General features: G+C 45.7%; 1 protein-coding gene across 1 annotated transcript; it reads left to right on the forward strand.

The window, feature by feature from the left end:
• Positions 1–12664: 12664 nt before the first annotated feature.
• LOC143504253 (chondroitin sulfate synthase 2-like) lies at positions 12665–20743 on the forward strand. The gene is made up of 4 exons (XM_076995764.1): positions 12665–13099; positions 14607–15171; positions 16906–17088; positions 17289–20743. The coding sequence occupies exons 1-4, from the start codon at positions 12813–12815 to the stop codon at positions 18549–18551; spliced, it is 2298 nt and encodes a 765-aa protein (XP_076851879.1). The 5' UTR covers positions 12665–12812; the 3' UTR covers positions 18552–20743.
• The last annotated feature ends 3060 nt before the right edge of the window (positions 20744–23803 follow it).

The following is a 23803-nucleotide window of genomic DNA, read 5'->3' on the forward strand; positions in this document are numbered from 1 at the left end:
TCCCCATCTCTCTCCCCAACTCACTCTCCCCATCTCTCTCCCCAACTCACTCTTATTATCTCTCTCCCCAACTCACTCTCCCCATCTCTCTCCCCAACTCACTCTTATTATCTCTCTCCCCAACTCACTCTCCCCATCTCTCTCCCTAACTCACTCTCCCCATCACTCTCCCCATCTCTCTCCCCAACTCACTCTCCCCATCTCTCTCTTCAACTCACTCTCCCTGTCTCTCTCATCAACTCACTCTTATCATCTCTCTCCTCAACTCACTCTCCCCATCTCTCTCATCAACTCACTCTTATCATCTCTCTCCTCAACTCACTCTTATCATCTCTCTCCTCAACTCACTCTCCCCATCTCTCTCATCAACTCACTCTTATCATCTCTCTCCTCAACTCACTCTCCTCACCTCTCTCCTCAACTCACTCTTAATATCTCTCTCCCTAACTCACTCTCCCCATCTCTCTCCTCAACTCACTCTCCCCATCTTTCTCTCCAACTCACTCTCCTCTGTCTCTTGTTCTCTCTCCCTCTCTCCATCTTTAAAATACTTTTCCTTCTCTTTCCATCGTTCTCTCTGTCAGCCTGTCCCGCTCTCTCCATCTTTCTTTCTTTCTCTCCCTTTCCTTCTCTTTCTGTTTCTGTCTCTCTCAATCTTTCTCTCATTCTCTCTCTCCCTCTCTGTTTCCATCTTGTTGTCTCCCTCTCCGTTACAGATACAAATCCTGCTCGTGTTTTTCATGTTGTGCGTGTGTGTGTGTGTGTGTGTGTGTGTGTGATGGCACGGGAGTCGAGATTGGATCAGATGGGACATTTATCTGCTATCTCTAGGCCATGTTTCTTTGATTCAGCGCTTGTGTTTTCCCTCTGCTCTCAGTGGGGATACACTGACCAGACTGCAGTCAGACGCAGGTGGATCAGTGCACCAATTCTTCAACTTATCGTTACATAAAAGAAAGCAGATAACCCTTCTGACCTCATCCAGCTTTGAATTATGGAGTAAGTGCAATCAAACGTCCCCAGTGTTCAACAGAGGAGGGAGACGACTACGCTCAACTTAAGATCTTTTACACAGACACAAAACGTTATAATAATTACCTTATCGTATTCCAGTTATATATAACTATGGCATAACTGGAAACAGGGATGTGATAACATAGGTTTTCTCTCTTCTTTCTTCTCTATCTGTTCATACGCACGTGTGTGTGCGTGTGTGTGCGTATGCCTGCGTGCGTGTGTGTGTTTTGTTTGGGAGGAGCGATTCTTCATACTTGGCTTAAACTTTATGGACAATAAAGATCCCATTTCAAAGTACAGCAGGGTGTTACGCCTGGGGTCTTGGCAAAGCATCCCTGAGAACAGGTCTCTGAAGACCAAGGAAGTCTCTTTAGCTCTCTCTTACTCTGTCTGTCTGTCTGTCTCAGACACAAACACGCACACACACACACACACACACACACACACACACACACACACACACACACAGACAACTGAAGGTTCCTCGTGTTGGTTCTATCTATCCTCCTCTATCCGTCTTCTCTGGAGGGTCCACTCCAAGATCTTCCCTCTTTAATTCAGAAGTGCAGACAGTCTGGGAGGGACAACCAGGACATCTCTTACTACTAAACTCAAATTCCTGTGTCACTCTACACTATAAATCACGTCCCCTATCCATTTTTCTTCCATTGTTAAGGCTCCTCCGGCTAAACAGGGAGTGCACACACTCCCCTTACATTATCATCTGATAGGATTAGAAACCCCACTGCACATAATGTTTTATATGCGAACCTAAAATGATGGCCAAATCGAAACCACATGGAGCTTATGTGTCATAACCTTTTTAAAACCAAGCCACAGCCATCTCTGGAATCCCCATGAGAAGTCAACTTCATCAAATTCCTTCATCACTGGCAATGCAGTTTGAGTTATTAAACATCGATACTGCCACACGCCCTTAGTAGTGGGTAAACAAGTGTGTCTGGCGTACGGGAGGACAGCACAGAGTCCTCGGATGTGCACAGCAGGGGGCAGGAGTGCCACAGACAGGCGTGGACTTTCTTGGAACGTTCAGTGAATTATTGGTACTGGTTCTGCACAGAACAAGAGGGCGGAGTCAGAACATGCAACAGTTCTACATAACGCTAACCCATCCACACTGGAGAGAAGATCGATCCAGTCTAGGAGAACACTACCCCATCCACACTGGAGAGAAGACACTTGGAGACATACTTCCCTGAGGAAGGATTCCCCATACTACTGGGATCAAACTCTGGTCCAGACTCTTGTTCTGACTGGTTTAAGGAGCTGGACATGTTTTTGCTGAGTCATTACAGATTCATTCTTGCCACAGGTCTGCCTTTGCTTGGACACCACGGACACACAGCACCACTCCCACAAACACAAACAAAAGTGAGTTTAACATGTTTACTAATGATGACCCCCCCTTCCCTACCTCTACACGACCCGGCTAACACACGGGCCCCAACCTTAATTCACTCCAGCAGTGATCATTTCTTCCAGCTGAATCATATTCAACACTCCATAATTACGTCCCTGCTGAATGTTGCTAGGCTTGCTTGGGCCAGACTGATGAAGTCTCCCAGCATGCAGTGTGGCAGTGCTGCCTACCTCACAGCGGGTCTGCCTGGGTAACGTCACTGCCTGGCAAGTCTGACACGCACACTAGGAACTTCTCAGCTATGCTGATTCATGTAGTAAGGACAGTGCAGATCTGTGTCACAGCCAGAAGGTAATCCTGCATTAAACTTCACTAACATACATCTGATCACAGCTAGTGCTGGAGTTAGCAAATCACTCAAAATATACACAGAAAGAAGTTCCTGTTTATACTGGTATGCTCTTTATGAATCGTAGTAGATGCAACTACTTTGCTGAACAAATTGCTGAACAAATGGATGGAAAAAACATACATTGTAAACTGATGTTTAAAATACGATGGTGTATGGTGGAACACTGTAGTCCCTGGTTGTCCAAGGCCGCATGAAGCTCCGCCTTCTCTGCAGGGAGACAGAATGAAGATGCAGATGCTACAGAAACATTGTACCAATTACAACCAACAAAACACAGACAGGTGACATTGTACCAGTTACAACCAACAGAACACAGACAGGTGACATTGTACCAGTTACAACCAACAGAACACAGACAGGTGACATTGTACCAGTTACAACCAACAGAACACAGACAGGTGACATTGTACCAGTTACAACCAACAGAACACAGACAGGTGACATTGTACCAGTTACAACCAACAGAACTTCATAAGTCATAATACAGAGAGGCCATGCAAACTTTATCTCAGTGTTTTAAAGATATAATTGGATTTAAACAAATCTCATGAGAACTAGGCAAACAATCTGTCTGTGATGGTGATTAACCAAATAATTCTGTAATTTCATTAGATATGGTTTATAATCAAACTCCTTTAAGCATCAGGAATCAGAGTTTGTATATGGCGCCATCGTGTGGTTGCTAAAAATCCGTTGAGATTTTAAAACGCAGAAAAGTTGTCTGTAATAATTACAATGGTTCAGTTGTCTCCAGGAGTCTTCATTAAAGTCAAAACTGACAAATACTGTTTTTAAAGAAATTAGCACAGTAATATTTTATTTCCAGAGCTAAAACTTAACATTTCATTCCTTAAGAAACAAATGTACACGCGGAGACCTCTGCGCGAGCCTTTGGTTGTTCTTTAAGCTATTAACATCTCCACCCAGGACGCAGGTGGAGCGAAGCCAATCCAACAGACACCCGAGAGTTTTAATCTGGGACCGAGCCGATCGCGTTACTCCCCCAGAAATAAAAGTGGGCGACAGGCCGTCAGTTTGAAAAGCTTCATCTGTGATTAGCTAAACATGTAAATACGCTACGCACAACCACAAGAACAAAGTTTACAGTTTGCCTTAATTTAACTTCTCCAGTGCAGGACACTGGAGTTCCTCTACACCTCATCAACCTGTGTGTTTATGTAACTTTGAGTACTTGTGCCATACCAGGCCATCTGCATTAATTCACTGAATTAAAAGAAATGTAGTCCAAACACTGAAGTTGTTGAGCGGGGGGGGGGGGGGGGGGGGGGGGGGGGGGGGGGGGCCTCATGCCAGGCACCTCATGCAGGTCTGCTGTAGCAAGGAATCTAACAGCAATTACCCTGCACAATTACCCTGCACTATTACCCTGCACAATTACCCTGCACTATTACCCTGCACTATTACCTTGCACAATTACCCTGCACTATTACCCTGCACAAACACTTCTCACTGCGTAGAACATTACTGCAAATCCATCCTCAGAAGAAATGTAGGCACAGCAGTGGCACCCTCATGCATTACTGTTTACTGCACAGAGGTTGTGAGAACAGGGCTGATCATATGTGGGGTAGATAGGGAGGGGGTAGATAGTGAGGGGTAGATAGGGAGGGGGTAGATAGTGAGGGGGTGTATAGGGAGGGGGTGTATAGGGAGGGGGTAGATAGGGAGGGGGTAGATAGGGAGGGGGTAGATAGGGAGGGGTAGATAGGGAGGGGGTGTATAGGGAGGGGGTAGATAGGGAGGGGGTGTATAGGGAGGGGGTAGATAGGGAGGGGGTAGATAGGGAGGGGTAGATAGGGAGGGGGTGTATAGGGAGGGGGTAGATAGGGAGGGGGTAGATAGGGAGGGGTAGATAGGGAGGGGGTGTATAGGGAGGGGGTAGATAGGGAGGGGGTGTATAGGGAGGGGGTAGATAGTGAGGGGGTGTATAGGGAGGGGGTAGATAGGGAGGGGGTGTATAGGGAGGGGGTAGATAGGGAGGGGGTGTATAGGGAGGGGGTAGATAGGGAGGGGGTAGATAGGGAGGGGGTAGATAGGGAGGGGTAGATAGGGAGGGGGTGTATAGGGAGGGGGTAGATAGGGAGGGGGTGTATAGGGAGGGGGTAGATAGGGAGGGGGTAGATAGGGAGGGGTAGATAGGGAGGGGGTGTATAGGGAGGGGGTAGATAGGGAGGGGGTGTATAGGGAGGGGGTAGATAGTGAGGGGGTGTATAGGGAGGGGGTAGATAGGGAGGGGGTGTATAGGGAGGGGGTAGATAGGGAGGGGGTGTATAGGGAGGGGGTAGATAGGGAGGGGGTAGATAGGGAGGGGGTAGATAGGGAGGGGTAGATAGGGAGGGGGTAGATAGGGAGGGGGTAGATAGTGAGGGGTAGATAGTGAGGGGATAGATAGGGAGTGGGTGTATAGGGAGGGGGTAGATAGTGAGGGGTAGATAGGGAGGGGGTAGATAGGGAGGGGTAGATAGTGAGGGGTAGATAGGGAGGGGGTAGATAGGGAGGGGGTGTATAGGGAGGGGGTAGATAGTGAGGGGGTGTATAGGGAGGGGGTAGATAGGGAGGGGTAGATAGGGAGGGGTAGATAGTGAGGGTTAGATAGGGAGGGGGTAGATAGGGAGGGGTAGATAGGGAGGGGGTGTATAGGGAGGGGGTAGATAGTGAGGGGTAGATAGGGAGGGGGTAGATAGGGAGGGGTAGATAGTGAGGGGTGTATAGGGAGGGGGTAGATAGGGAGGGGTAGATAGGGAGGGGTAGATAGGGAGGGGGTAGATAGTGAGGGGTAGATAGGGAGGGGGTAGATAGGGAGGGGTAGATAGTGAGGGGTGTATAGGGAGGGGGTAGATAGGGAGGGGTAGATAGGGAGGGGTGTATAGGGAGGGGGTAGATAGTGAGGGGTAGATAGGGAGGGGGTGTATAGGGAGGGGTAGATAGGGAGGGGGTAGATAGGGAGGGGGGTAGTGAGGGGATAGATAGGGAGGGGTAGATAGTGAGGGGTAGATAGGGAGGGGGTAGATAGTGAGGGGATAGATAGGGAGGGGGTAGATAGGGAGTGGGTGTATAGGGAGGGGGTAGATAGAGACGGGTAGATAGGGAGGGGGTAGATAGGGAGGGGGTGTATAGGGAGGGGGTAGATAGTGAGGGGATAGATAGGGAGGGGTGTATAGGGAGGGGGTAGTGAGGGGATAGATAGGGAGGGGTGTATAGGGAGGGGGTAGATAGTGAGGGGATAGATAGGGAGGGGTGTATAGGGAGGGGGTAGTGAGGGGATAGATAGGGAGGGGTGTATAGGGAGGGGTGTATAGGGAGGGGGTAGATAGGGTGGGGGTAGATAGGGAGGGGTGTATAGGGAGGGGGTAGTGAGGGGATAGATAGGGAGGGGTGTATAGGGAGGGGGTAGATAGGGTGGGGGTAGATAATGAGGGGTAGATGAGATATCTCAGAGCATGCTACCACCTCTTTACCTTGGTGCTGCTTTCATAGAGTCAACAGTCACAGAGCCATTTTAACAAATCACCGAACTACTAAACATAAACTGAAGTGTACATGTATCAAGGATAATAAAAATGTATGTGATAAATGTATCAGAAACAGTCACAAAATAAAACAAACATAAGACATTTAAGTAGAGCACATGAATTCCTGAAGTTCTCCTACTTTGATTCGCCCTAATGGAGCATTGCAAAGCGATGTTTCTGTTTACGCACACACGGCCAACCCTGCCTCTGTGCTGCTAGGGGAGATGACACAAATATCAGATTATCTTGCTACATGTACAGACTTGAAACAAACAGGATATCATAATTTTAAACAGCAGACGTAAAATAATAATGAGGATGATAACCGACGATACATTCCCTTAATTCAATGACATTGTGCAAATAGGATCCTGTAAGTCCTCACAACCATCCTGGAGTCCTGGTTCAGTGAGTCTTCTAATGAAGACGAGTTCCACCCTGAGGAATGTCCTTAAGGTCATCGCCAGGTTACTCAACATTAGAGCAGCACTCGGGGCCACACTGTGTCATTAATCTGGTACACCCACACTTACCCTGTAATTACATTATACTTTCTATTGGAAGACGTTTATTTTCATTACTTTTAGAGTTTTTACTTGCACGGTTTCTGCTGCTGCTGTAATCAGTGAATTCCCCTCTGGGATTGAGGGAGTGATCTATCGATGGGTCATGAACACCTGCACATACCGTAAAAGAGTGACAGACGTGGCAAATGGCCAATTACCATGTGAGCAGCTGGATCAGAAAAACAGAGCCAGAGTTCATAAACTCTGACTAAATGCAACTATAGGCTAGAGCTACGGGTACAGTACAGATATGTGACTATAGGCTAGAGCTATGGGTACAGTACACATATGTGACTATAGGCTAGAGCAGCCCCGTCGACAGTGGGGGACAACCGGGTCTGTTGTCCCGGGCCCCAGGGCCAGGGGGGCCCATCAAAGAGCCCAGCAATTTATTTTTTATTTAAAGTCTATAATTTTTAAATAATCTTGAAATCTTTCATTAATATAAAATTCTGTACTCAAAATAAACTCAATGGCTAAAATATATATGTTTTTTTTTTACCTATCTGCATATTTTCCATTAAGTGCATACACCCCCGCATCCCACTGAAAATGGTTTGATCCAGCACCGACCGTAACCGGCTGGTACCCGCACAACAGCGGGAAATACAGTGGTGGATAGTTAAAGTAAATACAGAAATCTGGAGCGCAGAAAAGAAAGGAAAACATTTACCTGACGAATTTTAATGTTGCATTGTGTTCCAGGTTTGAAAAGTGCTGGAATTTAGGCTAAAGTACTTGAAAATGCTTGAAATTGTAACTACTTCGTTTCACAACAAATAGCTGTCTGACTGAACAGTTCTCGTGAAGACGTTAAGATTGGGCGTTTTGAAAATAAACAACCAATAAATAATGTGATAAAAAGCGAATTATTTCGAGTATATGTATAAATATTTAACTTTATTAAGTTTAACGTGCTGGAAATTATTGAAATGGACCTTTAAAGTGAAGTACAAGTGATTTAATTCCACATTATAAAGGTGTATGAACCCTGCAAACATGACTTTGTTCATTGCGCTGAAGCACGTCGCGCGCGAAGTTACAAAAGTCAAGAGGTGCACGACCTCGCGAATGGACAGCGCGCGAGGCACTCGCACACGGGCGGTGCCACTGCGATTACGTCATTTTCGCGCGAACCCTCGCGCCGCTCGCGACGCGTCAAAATATAAACCAGTCAGCTGTCAGAAACAGCTTTGATGTGTGGCTATATTATATACTATATGACCTAACAGAAGGATTGTCAAATGACGAAATTCAAATGACGTGCGCCGGGGGAAGGGGGGGGCACATTAAACTTTCTTGTCCCGGGCCCTAGCAAGACTGTCAACGGGCCTGGGCTAGAGCCACGGGTATAGTACAGATATGTGACTATAGGCTAAAGCTATGGGTACAGTACAGATATGTGACTATAGGCTACAGCTACGGGTACAGTACAGATATGTGACTATAGGCTAGAGCTACGGGTACAGTACAGATATGTGACTATAGGCTAGAGCTACGGGTACAGTACAGATATGTGACTATAGGCTACAGCTACGGGTACAGTACAGATATGTGACTATAGGCTACAGCTACGGGTACAGTACAAATATGTGACTATAGACTACAGCTACGGGAACAGTACAGATATGTGACTATAGGCTACAGCTACGGGTACAGTACACATATGTGACTATAGCCACGAGTATAGTACAGATATAACTATAGGCTAGAGCTATGGGTACAGTACAGATATGTGACTATAGACTACAGCTACGGGTACTGTACAGATATGTGACTATAGGCTACAGCTACAAGTACAGTACAGATATGTGACTATAGGCTACAGCTACGGGTACAGTACAAATATGTGATTATAGACTACAGCTATGGGAACAGTACAGATATGTGACTATAGTCTACAGCTACGGGTACAGTACAAATATGTGACTATAGGCTAGAGGTACGGGTACAGTACACATATGTGACTATAGGCTAGAGCCACGAGTATAGTACAGATATGACAATAGGCTAGAGCTATGGGTACAGTACAGATATGTGACTATAGGCTACAGCTACGGGTACAGTACAGATATGTGACTATAGGCTACAGCTACGGGTACAATGTAGATATGTGACTATAGGCTCATCCAGTAAGAGTGTAATAGTTTACTGATGGTAGAACACTACCTCCTGTATTTCTGCACAGACAGCTTGCGTGTTTTCTCCATTTATGCCTACATAATGAAACACTGACTCTATAATGCCAGTAGTGGGTATTGTAAATATTGTAGGTGTTCTGTAATAATCTTTATCTGCAGGTGCATCAATTATAAATAATTGGGGGGGGGGGGGGGGGGGGGGGTCATAAAACATCATCATAAAACAAGATGTGTAGGTTTAGATCAGTTACCTTTACAGTGAAATAATCACTGAGTCCAAAATACGCACATACTACATATGACAATGGTATAGTTTTATGCAGGCCTAATGTTAAGGCCTGTAGATTGAACAGATGTTGGACTCATTTACAGAATCACAATATTATGACATAGTCTCTGTGAGGTTCAACGGCATTGGTCAGAAAACCTGAATGGTGTCCCTGTTTTGACATGTTTGTTTACTATGTTAGTATGGTTGTATGTGGTTTTTAATGTATCCCACGGCGATATTACATAAAACAGGTTTAACAAACTTGAACTTTGAATTGTCCTAACATGACACTAGAGTTACCTAAAGTTTAACTGAAATGAAGTTCACAGTGTTCACAGTTAGTAATTGATAAAAGGATTAATAACAGCATTCAACACAGATGCCAATGACTAAACAAACAGTAGAGCTTCTTGTCAAACTCTAATGGAACTTTAAATGATCATTTAACCTGGATGGAAACCTAATTGTGATTGCATTAGGGTCACTGTGGTGGACCCTGAGTCATGAGTGTACAGAATGTAGCCCAGTCTGCATCACTGTGTTTACATTTACAGATTTGGCAGACGCCCTTGTCCAGAGGGATAAGTCTCTATCAATCTATTGTCCAGAGGGACAAGTCTATATCAAACTATTGTGTAGTCTCTATCAAAAACGGTTCCTCATGTGACATTAGATCATTGTTAAAAACACGATCAGGCTAATTCTCTGGCCAGAGTGCAAAGAAGACAGTTAACAAGTAAAAGGAGTTTCATTCATATGCATGTTCAAGTGCTTGGTGACTCTGTGAAGTGGTGAGTCTTCAGTCCACATTTGATGTTTATACTGGCTGTCCTGGTCCAGGAAAGCTACCATACCCTCCACTTCTCAGTCCAGCACAGAAATTCTTCTTCGATACCACCACATGCCAACCTGCCTCTCCAGTACACAGTGGAAGAAACTCTGTGTGAAGGAGTCAGAGTGAGGAGTCAGCGTTCAGAGTGAGGAGTCAGTGTTCAGAGTCAGTGTTCAGTGTTCAGAATCAGTGTTCAGTGTGAGGAGTCAGTGTTCAGAGTCAGTGTTCAGTATTCAGAATCAGTGTTCAGTGTGAGGAGTCAGTGTTCAGAGTCAGTGTTCAGTATGAGGAGTCAGGTGTCAGTGTGAGGAGTCAGTGTTCAGTGTGAGCAGTGGATCCCCGTTAACTAGCCAGGGATGACAATGCTAGTAATATGGATGAGGTGATGTGGTCAGATCTGAACAGAGGAACCTTAAATCATATAAAATAGATTTATAAGAATAGTCTGGGCATAAAGATTATGATTTTGAACCACATTCATTTCCAAATAAAAAAAACAAAAATAACAACAATAATAAAGAGGATGATTATAACAAAAAAACTATTATCATTATCATCATTAAATATAATTACATGTAATTATATATCCTAATAATAATAATAATAATAGTGCTTGTAGCGATAATAATAATAATTTTCATTATCGTTATATATCACATATATTAATATACCCCAATAACAAATAATATAATGAATAATAATAATAATGGTGAGAGTGTTTGTGGTGATGATTATTATCATTATTATCATTATCTATAATAACATATAATTATATATCTCAATATCAACAATAAAACCAACAACTTTTATTTGTATTATTATTATATGAAATTCAATAGGCCTGGCCTTGCACTAGTCCTGCCTAGGCCTAACTTTAGTAGGTCATGATGTGATGTCACAAAAGACAGCGGATGGCAGCCAAGAGAGTCTCCCTGTCCAAAAGAGTCTTCCTGTCCAAGAGTGTCTCCCTGTCCAAGAGAGTCTCCCTGTCCAAGAGTGTCTCACTGTCCAAAAGAGTCTCCCTGTCCAAGAGTGTCTCCCTCTCCAAGATTGTCTCCCTGTCCAAAAGAGTCTTCCTGTCCAAGAGAGTCTCCCTGTCCAAGACAGTCTCTCTGTCCAAGAGTGTCTCCCTGTCCAAGAGAGTCTCTCTGTCCAAGAGTGTCTCCCTGTCCAACAGAATCTTCCTGTCCAAGAGTGTCTCCCTGTCCAAGAGAGTCTCTCTGTCCAAAAGAGTCTCCCTGTTCAAGAGAGTCTCCCTGTCCAAGAGAGTCTCCATGTACAAGAAAGCATGTGAGAAGACAGCCACATGTAATGACATGCCTTGCTCACGTTTGTTGTAACCTACAAAGTACTATCTCAAAGCATATAATTATTGGGCAATAAATGACTATTATTATTTATAACTATTATTAACCTTTAGGTTGTGGACAGCAGAGAAAAGCAAGTATATTGTAAAATTTCCTGCACATTAATGGTATGGAAGGGCTTCTATTGACATACCTTTACTAGTGAAAGAGCAAACTGAGTGTGAGTATGGATGTAGTAAATATAGACTTCACACTGTTGAACCCACAAACCTCCCAAACATTCATTAACATACGCCTGCAGAAAGAACAGACACCACATTATGTTCATCTGTTGAAATCTTGGAAAGCTGTGGAAAAGACAAAAATACAATTTGTATTTAAACCGAGGTCGAATCCACGAATGTGGTCTATCAAATAGTGAAGAACGTTTAAAAGACTCACTCTCTCGACACATTGTAGAAATGTTTGAGTGGTGTGTTTGATGTGTGTGGGTGTGTGTGAGAGAGAGACGTTTGTATGGTTTTTTTTATGTGTTGGAAAACAATTTATTCACTGTATCACATTATTTTACTTAATTAAATTGTTTATTTTACTTAATTAAATTTTAATTAAAGTATTTTTTTACTTAATTAAATCTTCTAATTATTTGGAATAGTTTTCCCATTTTATTATTTAATTACATTATTTTATTGTTGTTTTCTTCTATTGCTTTATTTTAATAATTTGTCGTACTCTTTGAGCTGCATGTATGTATGAAAGGTGATATACAAATAAAGATTATAATAATACTGACATCTTAAAGAGAATAGATGGCGGATATTTGTATAACTTGTGTCAATTTTTTTACTACAAGTTAAAACAAACACGAGAAAGAATAAAATGAGGATTATCCCTCGCGTCTTACAGATAAGTGCTCCATGATTAGGTGTGTGTGGATCTACAGCGCCCTCCTGTGACATCCCCATAATCCACACTACAGGCATTTGCAACACTGGAAAATCGACCCAAAAGAACAATAATCTACTTGGGCTACCGCCACTGCGCAATGAATATCCAACACGACCTTATTTTTAAGAGCAGTATACCAAGACCTTCCAACAAAAATCCAGCGTGTGGGTTCGTCTGTGACGCGGGCCATGTGGGCGGGGCCTGGGCGGGGCCTGGGCGGGGCCAGCGCGGCCTTGACACGTACGAATCCCAGACGGGGAGGAAGAGAGTCCAGGATGTTACAGTGGGGGGACAGCCTTTAATGTGGCTGGGTGTCGAGATCTCAAATATTTATTGATGTATGTTATTCATTTGACTAGGTCGGACATAAGGGAAGTGTGCGATATACCAACAGCTGGGTAAAAATGAGGTTTAATGCGTTTATCGGTCTCTTCAGGCCGATCGGACCTATAGTTATCGGAATTTCTCTAGGATTTACCCTGAGTTTATTGAGCGTGAACTGGGTAGAAGAACCTTGTGTTCCCACTGCTGTCGTCGACGAAGCCATCAGATTCTTTCATGATGGGAATTTAGGAGCCAGAAGACCTAATTCCATATCGACAGGAAGTGATGGGAGAGAAAATGAAGATTTTCAGCCACGAATTATACCATACGTGCCGAAAAAGATCTCCCAACCTCGGAAAGTTTCGAGGTTGACATTAATTTCAGTTTTGTCTCTTCGTTTTGGTCATCACGTTTGCGATTGCTGTGTGGGACGTGGAGCGCTCGGGTTTCTCTAAGGCTGGTGTTGGTATCTGGTGGGTTTATGGGCTGTTTGGCGAGGTCCGGGCCTTGTACAGGACAGAGCCATGCGTATTTATAACAAACGACCGTATTCCTTCATTACTATTTGGACGTCCTGGTTAATATAAATTCCCATAACCGTCGTTTGCTTGTAATCTCTTGCTGTTCTTAGATAATGCCAGGCAAACGGGCTGCTTCGGGCCGCCTCCGTTTAATTAGATGGTTAAATGATTTCCCAAATGCTAGGGACGAGAGTGAGGGGGAGCTGAAACCCTCATTATAAATGTTGACATGTGTCTGAGCGCAACTGCGTGATGGACGCGAGAAACGCGCAGCCCAGCTTGGCTGCTTCATCTCTCACACCAGCCAGTCCAACTGTCTGCCCCCTGTAGGTCCTATAGACGAGAACAATCACTCCTCATTTATATACGGAACTTGTATAGGTAACAATAATATTTTTGAGATGCAGGCAGTTATTGAGAACTATAATGTGACGTTTTATGATGAAAAATCATTCTTATGTTGGAACGATTATGAAATAACCAGCAGCAAAATGAACTCCTGTCTAGGAAATCCGCCAGGTTCCGGTCCATGCAGGAAAGATCTCAGCCTACAGCTGCCGAGAACTGCAGAAGAACCACAGAAATCCGAACCAGTAAAATTTATTTCCGTGACGCTGTCAGGGAGCGACTTGGCCCACGTGTTTATACAGTGAGGCATGTGGTGTTTAAAACTGGTTAGTTCACATTCAGCCGATAAGCCAAGGATATGACAAAGCAAACCTCATCAAAGAGGAGTCTGTTTGCGTTACAGGTGTAGCATCTTGCATGTTACTTTAATACCATATTCAAACCTGAGGGAGGGGAAACGAACTAACACTTGGTAAAGGTACTGCACCAAAACACTAGATGATATTTCCCATTGCTTTATTTTAAGAGATAAAAACGTGACATTCAGCAGATCCATAGCAAGTTGCGAGCCTCACTTAATTAGTTAAAGAGACAAAGAGAGATTAGAAAAAAGTGATTAATAAATCTTCATGTGGTTTGGTTCTGTGGTTTGGGTTTGTTTGTAGGGTTTGCGTCCTGTGCTGTTTTGCTGCTATGATTCCAGTTTCACTAGCAAATCTCCTACTCGGACTTTAAGGGCTTTGCCATCAAACTGTATGATTTCAACAAGAACTGAAACCTATATAAATGCCTGTATAGAAATAGCACTGCAGTAATGGAGCTGCCTCTGCAGGACTCTGATTCTGAACACCATAGTACACCACAGCACAGTCAGACAGCACAGTCAGACAGCACAGTCAGACAGCACAGTCAGACAGCACAGTCAGACACTGCAAACTCGCAGAAACTCCAGCGCTTTCACCTGACCTGAGGTTTAATTACTGACCATCATGTTCTCACACGCAGGGCCAAGTATATCAGCACAGAGCTCGGTATCCGGGAGCGTCTGCTCGTGGGTGTCCTCACGTCGAAGAGCTCCATCAACACGCTGGGCGTGGCCGTGAACCGAACCATCAGCCACCATCTGGACAGCGTCCTGTTCTTCACCGGTGCCCGCGACCGCAAAGTCCCGCACGGCATGTTCGTGGTGGCCCACGGCGATGAACGTCACATCTGGAACATGTACCAGACCATCAGATACATCCTGAAGCACTTTGTGTCGGACTACGACTGGTTCTACCTGGCACAGGACGACACGTACACCCAGGCGGAGCGGCTGAAGGCCCTGGTGGGCCACCTGAGCATGGACCGCCTGCTGTACATGGGCAGCCCGCAGGAGTTTGCGGGGGAGGAGAGGCGGGGTCGCTACTGCTACGGGGGCTTCGGGTACCTGCTGTCCCGCGCCCTGCTCCTGCAGCTGCAGCCCTTCCTGGAGAACTGCAGGAACGACATCGTGAGCGCCAGACCCGACGAGTGGCTCGGCCGCTGCATCGTCATACACACCAACACGCAGTGTGTGGAGCAGCACGAGGTAGGTGCTTACTTCAACCTCGCGTGTGTGTGTGAGCGCGCATGTACAAGATTGTGTGTGTGTCCTGTAGTATGTAATGAAGCAGAGAATCAGCCCCCGGTATGTCTTTCCGGTGTGTGAGTCATAAAGAGGTGTTTCCTCTCAGGTCCTGCTCCTTCCTTCAGGCCTCATGGGGGCGCTGTGTCCTGTGTGTCCTGTGTGCCCTAAGGGAGTGTGGAGGTAGTGTGCCTGACGTCTGACTCCGCCACCCAGAGTCTGTTCTCTTTCAGTGCCACTGCATGTATCTCTGAGCTATCAGCGATGGTGCTTTCATTTTCCTCTTGGTGGATGTGCTTGAATAACAAGTAGTGTCAGTAGTGACGGCAGGGGACGGGCACAAGGCCTCCATCTTCAAACCAAGTCTGTCCTGCTGTTCTTCAAACCACCAGCATGTACACACGGCTGATGTCTTACTATGAGCATGACAGCTGAATCCTGTCCAGCGCTGGCCGAGGGCTCAGAGCCCTAGCGGCCGTCTGCTCATGGGATCCCAGCTGTCCCGCTTCCGCTCGTCTCACCGTGTTGATCTGGGTTTGTTTACGAAGAAACGTGCAGCTGTGAAGTCTCCTCACCACCTCTTCACCTTCTCTCAGCTGCAATGACCCTACACTTAATGCGTGGGAAACGTGGCCCCCCCATATGACTGACGTTCACATCTTCAGTTCTGCTGTGTCCTTCATAAGCGTCTTGCACCAAAATTGCTTAAACAATGTTTATAGTTGATGGTGAAAGCCCTTGCTGAAAGTAAAAGTTTGAAGTTATGACTGAGGAACCCTGCTTAGTTACTGCCTTAGTTAATGCATTTCAAACGAAGAGAAATATGAGGGCCATATTCGACTTTTCCCACTGTGAGTTTATTTTGCTGGTGTCCACTGCTGGTCAAAGCCAGACGTGCCCTTTGACCTTCCCTGAAAATGTTCCTTAAGCTGTGAGGGCATAACCTCTGTGAAATACTGAAGTTACACATATTGGCATTCAATGAGAAAGTAATGTGCTGTTGTGCTGCTAAGTGCACTGATGGTTGGTGTCCCTCGTATCACGTGTGTCAGCTTGACTCATCAGAGCTCATCCATCCACACGGTCCAGAATGAAGCACTACACTCGGTAAACCCAGATGAAGTGACCTCCAGGGTCTTTATTTTGGACTCAGTTTGTTTACTCAGTTACAGGAACTTTATAAATTCTGTGATGTCAGCCGTCATCTGTTTTCTCTCCAGTCGTACGGTTTTATCTCCAGTAACTAAGACAAGTGATGTGGAGATGGTCTGCGCTGTGTCCACACCGCCGCCCAGCTGGGCAGGGGGTGGATGGGCTTCACGTGAACGTGACTGCACTAAAATAGGAGTTTGTACTCAGAAAGGGGATTTGTGAGGTAAGAAAGAAACAACCAGAAGAGTTGATGCTCTGTTGGCCAAATATCATGTTTGGAGATGAACCACAGCTCAAAAATGTCACCTTGGTGACGGAGAGGTACATTGCTCTTGAGAGGTCTGGTGTCCTGCCGTTAATCTCAAAATGACCACAATTTGGCGACGTTGTGCTTTGACGCCTCAGGGTGACGGGAGGGCTTGAGGAATCTGGACAGTGGGTGGTGTTTCCAGCTGGTGTTGCCACTCGGGCTCTGCCTACACAGCTGCTTCCTCTCCCTCATTTCCCCCCAGTAAAACTACACCCACCCCTGCCTTCTCCCTCCAGGGTCTGCAGTACCACCACCACGAGCTGGGGAAGAACTCGGACCCCAGTAAGGAGGAGAGCGAGCGCTTCAGGAACGCGCTGACGGTTCACCCCGTGACCGACCCGGACCACATGTACAGACTACACAAATACTTCACTCACATCAAACTGCAGGAAACGTACGAGGAGATTGAGAAGCTGCAGGTAAGCCCCGCCCCTCTGGGTGACTGATGGACCAGCGATCCAACGGGATCTTACGAGGAAGCTTTGTGCTTTAGGAACGCGTGTCCTTGAGTAGGGGGACGTTTGTAATTGGACATCCATAATGTCTGAGGATAGGACGGTTTTTAGATAAAAGGGCTAACGAATGAATGGGTGAATGTTTCTCTCCTTCTTTCCTGTAGGCTGAAATAAAGAACGTGAGTGTTGAGGCGTTCGACGGCAACCGCAGTGTGTCCTGGCCCATCGGGCTGAGTCCTCCGTCCCAGCCCAGGACCCGCTTTGACGTGCTGCGGTGGGAGTACTTCTCGGAGCAGCTGCTCTACATGTGCGCGGATGGCTCTCCGCACTGCCAGCTGCGTGGCGTGGACAAGCTGGACGTGGCCGACGTGATGGAGGTGGCCGTGGGGGAGCTGAACAGGAAGTACATGCCCACGCTCCACCTGCGGAAGCAGCGGCTGCTGAACGGCTACCGGCGCTTCGACCCCACCCGCGGGATGGAGTACACGCTGGACCTGCAGCTGGAGGCCGTCAACCAGAGGGGGCGGAGCTGCTCCATCAACAAGCGCGTGCGTCTGCTCCGCCCCCTGAGCCGCGTGGAGGTCATCCCCATGCCCTACGTGACCGAGGGCACCAGGGTTCACGTCATCCTGCCCGTCACGTTCCAGGACCGAGAGCTCGTCCCCCAGTTCCTGGAGGGATACACGAGGGACGTGTTCAAGTCCAGCGAGAACACCGTCCTGACGTTCCTCTTCGTGTACGAACCCTTCGAAGCTCAGCGGGTCAACCAGGACGATATTTTCGCCGATGTCAAAACCCAGATCAGCGTGTATGAAAGCAAGAACCCCACGCTCAAGATCCCCTGGGTCAGCATCAAAACAGAAAGCTTGTCTCTGATCAAGTTCATGGACATCATTTCTAAAAAGCACCCGGTGGACACGTTGTTCTTCATCGCCACAGTGAAGACCAACCTGAAGTCCGAGGTCCTGAACCGTTGCCGTATGAATTCCATCAGCAACTGGCAGGTGTTCTTCCCCATCCATTTCCAGGACTTCGATCCCACCATCGCCTACCAGGGCACGCCACCCCCCAACACGCCGGATCTGGACAAAAGCGCCGGGCACTTTGACCGGGTCGCCTTCGGCGAGGCCTGCTTCTACAACTCGGACTACATGGCGGCGCGTGCCAGGATGGGCCCGGACGTGCAGGAGAACGAGGATCTGCTGGAGAGCGTGGACCTGTACGACCTGTTCGTGAAGTACTCCGGGCTGCACGTGTTCCGGGCCGTGGAGCCCTCGCTCCGTCAGCGCTACAGCGAGGGCAGCTGCAGCCCGCGTCTCAGCGAGGACGCGTACGGACGGTGTCAGCAGAGCGTCGCCCTCAGTCTGGGGTCACGCGCAAGTCTCGCCATGCTGCTTTTTGAACAGCAGCAGGGACAGAGCTCATAACGACCACCTCTCCCGCCCAGAGGAGCCCCTACAGCAAACACACACACACACACATACACACCCCCGTGTGATCTGGTGTTTATCTTTCTCCTCACACACCCCCCCAGATAAGAAACCAGCTAATGAATGTATTCAGATCTGTTGAAGAGGGGAACCTGGTGAATGCAGTCTTGGTCTGGACGGTGTTGAGCTGATGTGAGGAACTTCCTCCTGACTTTGATATTCTGATGTTACTACACACGCCCAAACATGGAACTGAAGGCAAACTGAAATTATTTTCACAAATCAGAAACAGACTCTGTCAAAGAGTTATAAGAGAATCACAGACATTAGAAAAAACAGAACTGTCTCTAATGAAGATGTACCCAGTATAAACCCTCAGGAACCTGCACAAGTCTGTCTGTATCCTTTAACATCTTTTTAACACTATTCTCACATAAACAAATACTGTTTACATCATTGAAATCTTTCCCACAGTGCAGTGTGATAGCTTTGTGTACAGGTACAAACCTGTACACATCTGAGGTCTTATGAACATTTATCTCCCATTGAAAATTGACTTGTGTTCCTCCTGACATTCCTGCTGGGTGAAAGGTAGAAGTTTCACTAGAACATTGGCTTGACTACAACTGGTTCGCTTGAAGCAATAAAATTTCAGAAACAGGATGCTGATGTATCTTGGTTTTTGCAGTGGTTCTTATGGGTCGGTGTTGAGCTGTGTCTGTAGCAGCACTCTGAGCAGATATATCGCACCTCCTGTTGGGAGGGCTGAAGACTGACCTGAGAGTCTCTCCTCTGGGCTGTGTAACTATACAATATATGCATCCATGACCATGGCGATGTAGTCAAGGTGTTTGTCAGCCGTCATGCTGACTGGGGCGTCTCAGTGAGGACGTTCACACCGCTGTCGTGTGGTCTGGTTCTCATTCCAAATAGGTGTCCCCTTTTAGTGCTAGACGATCTTGTGAGCGTCGTCGGGATTTGTGGGTTGTGAGCTGAACAGCTTTAGACATTCGGCCTTCTGCTCCTCTCATCTGTAGTTTACACCACACTTCCACGTCTGATTACTGTGGTCTGTCTACTGTCATATTCTAGCTATGTTTAAAGAATGATATTAAACTACCACAGAGAGGGACACAGTCAGGTTGACTTCAACCTCACTTAGCCAGCTTTAATGTAAAGAGTCATATACTCCAAATTTCTAATTATACCTGTTCATATGTGAGTGTTAACAAGTGTAATCACTCAGCGTTTAGTACAAAGTACCACAGGACCTGCTGGAGATGAACAGGTAACCTGTTACAGTAATGGGGTCATTTCCATATGTTCTTTGTAAGCATGTTACCTTTACAGAGCTTGATATTTTTACAAACGGTCCCATAGCACTGGCACGGCTGAGCTGAGCTGCACTACGAACACTGTGGAAAAAGGAACGTTAAGGGTTCTGCTGCTCACTGAAATGACAAGAATGAAGTATGACAATTGAAATGAGACCTATTTCCTTACAAATATCTCCAGTTCAAAGCATTTAGACTTTGCAGCATTAGTTACCAGAGTGCTCTGGTCAAACACCACACTGCTTTACAGTCCTGTCAAACACCAGGAGCCCCACTGTGCACTTTTGCAATTATCACACCTAGCCTTGTCTTTAAAAACCAGAGAAAATATTTTAAACATTTAAACTTGACTCCTGGGTGAATTTTGACATCTATTGGGTTGTAACAGATTTTAGGTTTATAGAAAAATGATTTAACTTTTCATTGCTATTTTTTCTTTTTTTATTTGTCTGATGTGTTGATTTAACTGTTTAATTGTGCTTGTATTTCATTGTTTAATTGTACTGTTGGTTAACCTACTGCCAACTGTACTAATATAATATAATGTATGGTGATTGGAATACACAATCATGGTTGATCTTGAACATTAGAAATGTGAATTCAATATTTTAAATATTTTCTACGATTTTTATATATCTTATCCATGCTGTGGATGACGGTACAAAACATTTCCCAGAATAAGAATTTGAATGCTGATTGTAACAGCTACAGTTGACCTGTAGGGGTCAGTGTAGGTACACGAACCAACTCTACTTCTCACCAGCTTGTAGAAATCGACTTGGCAACTGTGGTCATTCTGCCAATTTATTTCTAAATATATTGTAATATGTATAATAAACTCTATTTATTAGTCTAATGAAATGCATGTAACCTGTTTTTTTTTTTTACTGTTTCTTTAACTGCTACTTACCCCAGTCTTGAACATGGCCTCTATTCAATGTAAAACACCATCACGGGAATCTGCATGAGTCACCAAAGCAACTAGCTCAAAGTTATTTATACCCTGTCAGAGCACTTAACCACACACGATGTCTGCGTGCACAGCCTGTGATTATAAACATAAATTCCTCTTTAGGGCACAGTATGCACATAAATAGTATGTTTGACTACGCGAAGATTGCAGTATTACTTTTAACAAAACCCATACGCCTGTTTTGTTCACGTTTGTTGAATGTTGTGCTGGCCAGGGTGTAGCAAAACCCCCACGCAATGTTGATCGGGAGCATCTAAGACACATTACACACCATAATCTTCACCTAAGACACATTACACACCATATTCTTCACCTAAGACACATTGCACACCATAATCTTCACTTAAGACACATTACACACCATATTCTTCACCTAAGACACATTACACACCATAATCTTCACCTAAGACACATTACACATCAGAAAGTTCTTGCTTAGATCCGATTTGCTTATCTTTACGGTTTGCATTAATAATTGCCAGTGACCTATATGTCTGTCATGTGAACGCAGTTGTCCCCCGAAGGGGTACGCATGCGCACGTCGATATTTCACCTGTATTACAAAAATCAAAATTCATCTCACATACTTAAGATGACTCATAATACTAAAACGGGCAAAATGGGGACGCTAGTAGTTCACGTTTGAAGCGCATTTTGCTCTGAAGGACGTTGAGGAGCTCGTCGGCTGTTCACGGCCAGGTGGACGTGGTGGAACACGTCCTGTCACGTTGCGATGCCTGTGTTCAGTCGACGTGCACGCAACACGCCACGTGAACTCCGGACTTACTGCTGCGCGTTCATGTTGCATGGACATAAACCCGATCAGGACCACTCACGAAAATGATTCAAATCCGATTTGTGCGTCCACACATCATTGAAAAAAATCAAATAGGCTACGTGTCAAATGAAGGTGGAAAATTATTTGTCACTTTAGCCTGGTAATGTGAACGGAGCCTTAGAGTGTGAGGAATATTTTACAGCTGTACTTCAGAGCTCCGCACCTCAGCAAGGCAACAACAGACCCTGACCTAGAACAAGGAGCAGGTCATGACATACACCAGTACCATTACACCACCCTTCAGCCCAGCTGGTGGAGTTGAACTCCAATCCCCAACCCAACACAAAGCACTGATCTGTGACTTCATAAAACCTGTATTTTATGGATCTAGTGTGTCAGACCTGGGTTAGAAAAAGACCGCCTGTCTCTGCCTCTTTATCCTCACTGACTGAAGTGGATTTGAGAGGAGGTTCATTCAGATTCAGATCATCTGAAGTTCATTCGTTCAGCTTATGCTCATCTCCGTCCTGGATTGATACACCCGGCTCTAACAGTGCTCTCAACATTTCTGCTTTGTTTTCTGACAAATGATTTGTTGTCTGTAAATGAGCAAATAAAATGTTGCCTTTGGCCCATGTTTGGCACTTTTCTTGATCTACAGGAGTGTAGTCGGTAGTCAGAGCAGGTGTCCCTGATGGTGTGGCCACTCTGAGCGAGCGCGGCTCTCGTCTGTGGCGGGAGGACGGTCCCGCAAGACCTGAGCACACTCCCGCAGCACTGATAAACAATGACGCGTGCCCGGAGGATTACCTCAGAGCAGGGCTATGAAGCAGTCACGAGGAAACCAACTTGTCTAGCTGAAACTCATTTATCCTGCACAAGATTTAAGGAAAATACCCATCTGTTTTCATCATTTTGAGAAGACTTCAAAAGAAGTTACTGGTATTTCTCTAAACTCCAGAACTCTACAAAGCAGGAAAGGAACTCATTTGACATGCTAATGCTTTTAATACTGTCTCACTGTCTCACGAGGTGGAGAATTAGTGCGAGACAAGTTTAACCCCGCTGCTTCCTGTTTGGCATGTCTCGGCTCACTGAGGTCTCTCTCCTTTCACAGAAGAGAGGACACCTTGACAAAGGGCCTAGTTAAAAGTCTTAAGGTGTGAAAGAAGCACAAGTCATCCCAGTATCCATGGATGAACCCTCCATCTGTCTGTGGTTCCTACAACCATTATAACAACCAAGAGAAAGAAACCGATCACATGCAAAGTGAGAATTCGTGAATTTAGACTTTAATATTTGACTGAAGTACTTACCATCATTACATTTATAAAATGTGTTATAACAGAAAACACTGTCACAGCTTCTGTACAAACACCACTGTGTTTTCTGTTCTCTGGTAGCCTGTTGCTCTGCCTCACTGAAACCCTCCAGATGAACACCTCACTGGGAGAACTGGGACCTAATCTGCACCATCACCTCATGACCACAGACTTTATCATACCTTAAACAAACAAAACTTTGGGACATTAAAATGATATAATGGAGAACTTCAGTCCTGTTCACATTCACCCTGCATATAAAGGTCCATTCCAAAGCTGGTTTGAGGAAATATGAATGTTAATAGCTTCCCCAAGCAGTTCTGCATACGGGAATCTTTTCACAATCGGGGAGCAGCGGGTGGAGCGTCTGGCTTGGTGGGGCCGTTGGTGTAGAGCTGTAGTGGCAACTGAAAATACCATTCAGGACAAAAGTGTCTGTGGTACAAGCATGAGTGCCTCCAACCACAGGGAGCGTGAGCGCCTCCAACCACAGGGAGCGTGAGCGCCTCCAACCACAGGGAGCGTGAGCGCCTCCAACCACAGGGCCCAGTGATTTGTCAGGGGCCTGTCAATTTGTCTGCTCTCCTGTGGAAGGTCCCCGATGATGAGTCAGGAAACACTGGTTATATATGACTGAAACCTGATATTATGCACAGCCTGCACAGGACACCATCAGGCTTCTGATTGGAAACCTTTGAAAATGTCATTGTGATACATTTTTATGAATATTAAAAACCCGTGTGTTGCCCATGGTTACTCTGACCTGAAGTGCTGTCGTATTTTGCTATGACACACAGTAAACAGGAGAGAATCAGACTATATGGTGATGCCCTTTAAAATAA

This window comes from Brachyhypopomus gauderio, unplaced genomic scaffold (genome assembly GCF_052324685.1).
Source record: "Brachyhypopomus gauderio isolate BG-103 unplaced genomic scaffold, BGAUD_0.2 sc245, whole genome shotgun sequence".
Classification (NCBI taxonomy): Eukaryota; Metazoa; Chordata; class Actinopteri; order Gymnotiformes; family Hypopomidae; genus Brachyhypopomus; species Brachyhypopomus gauderio.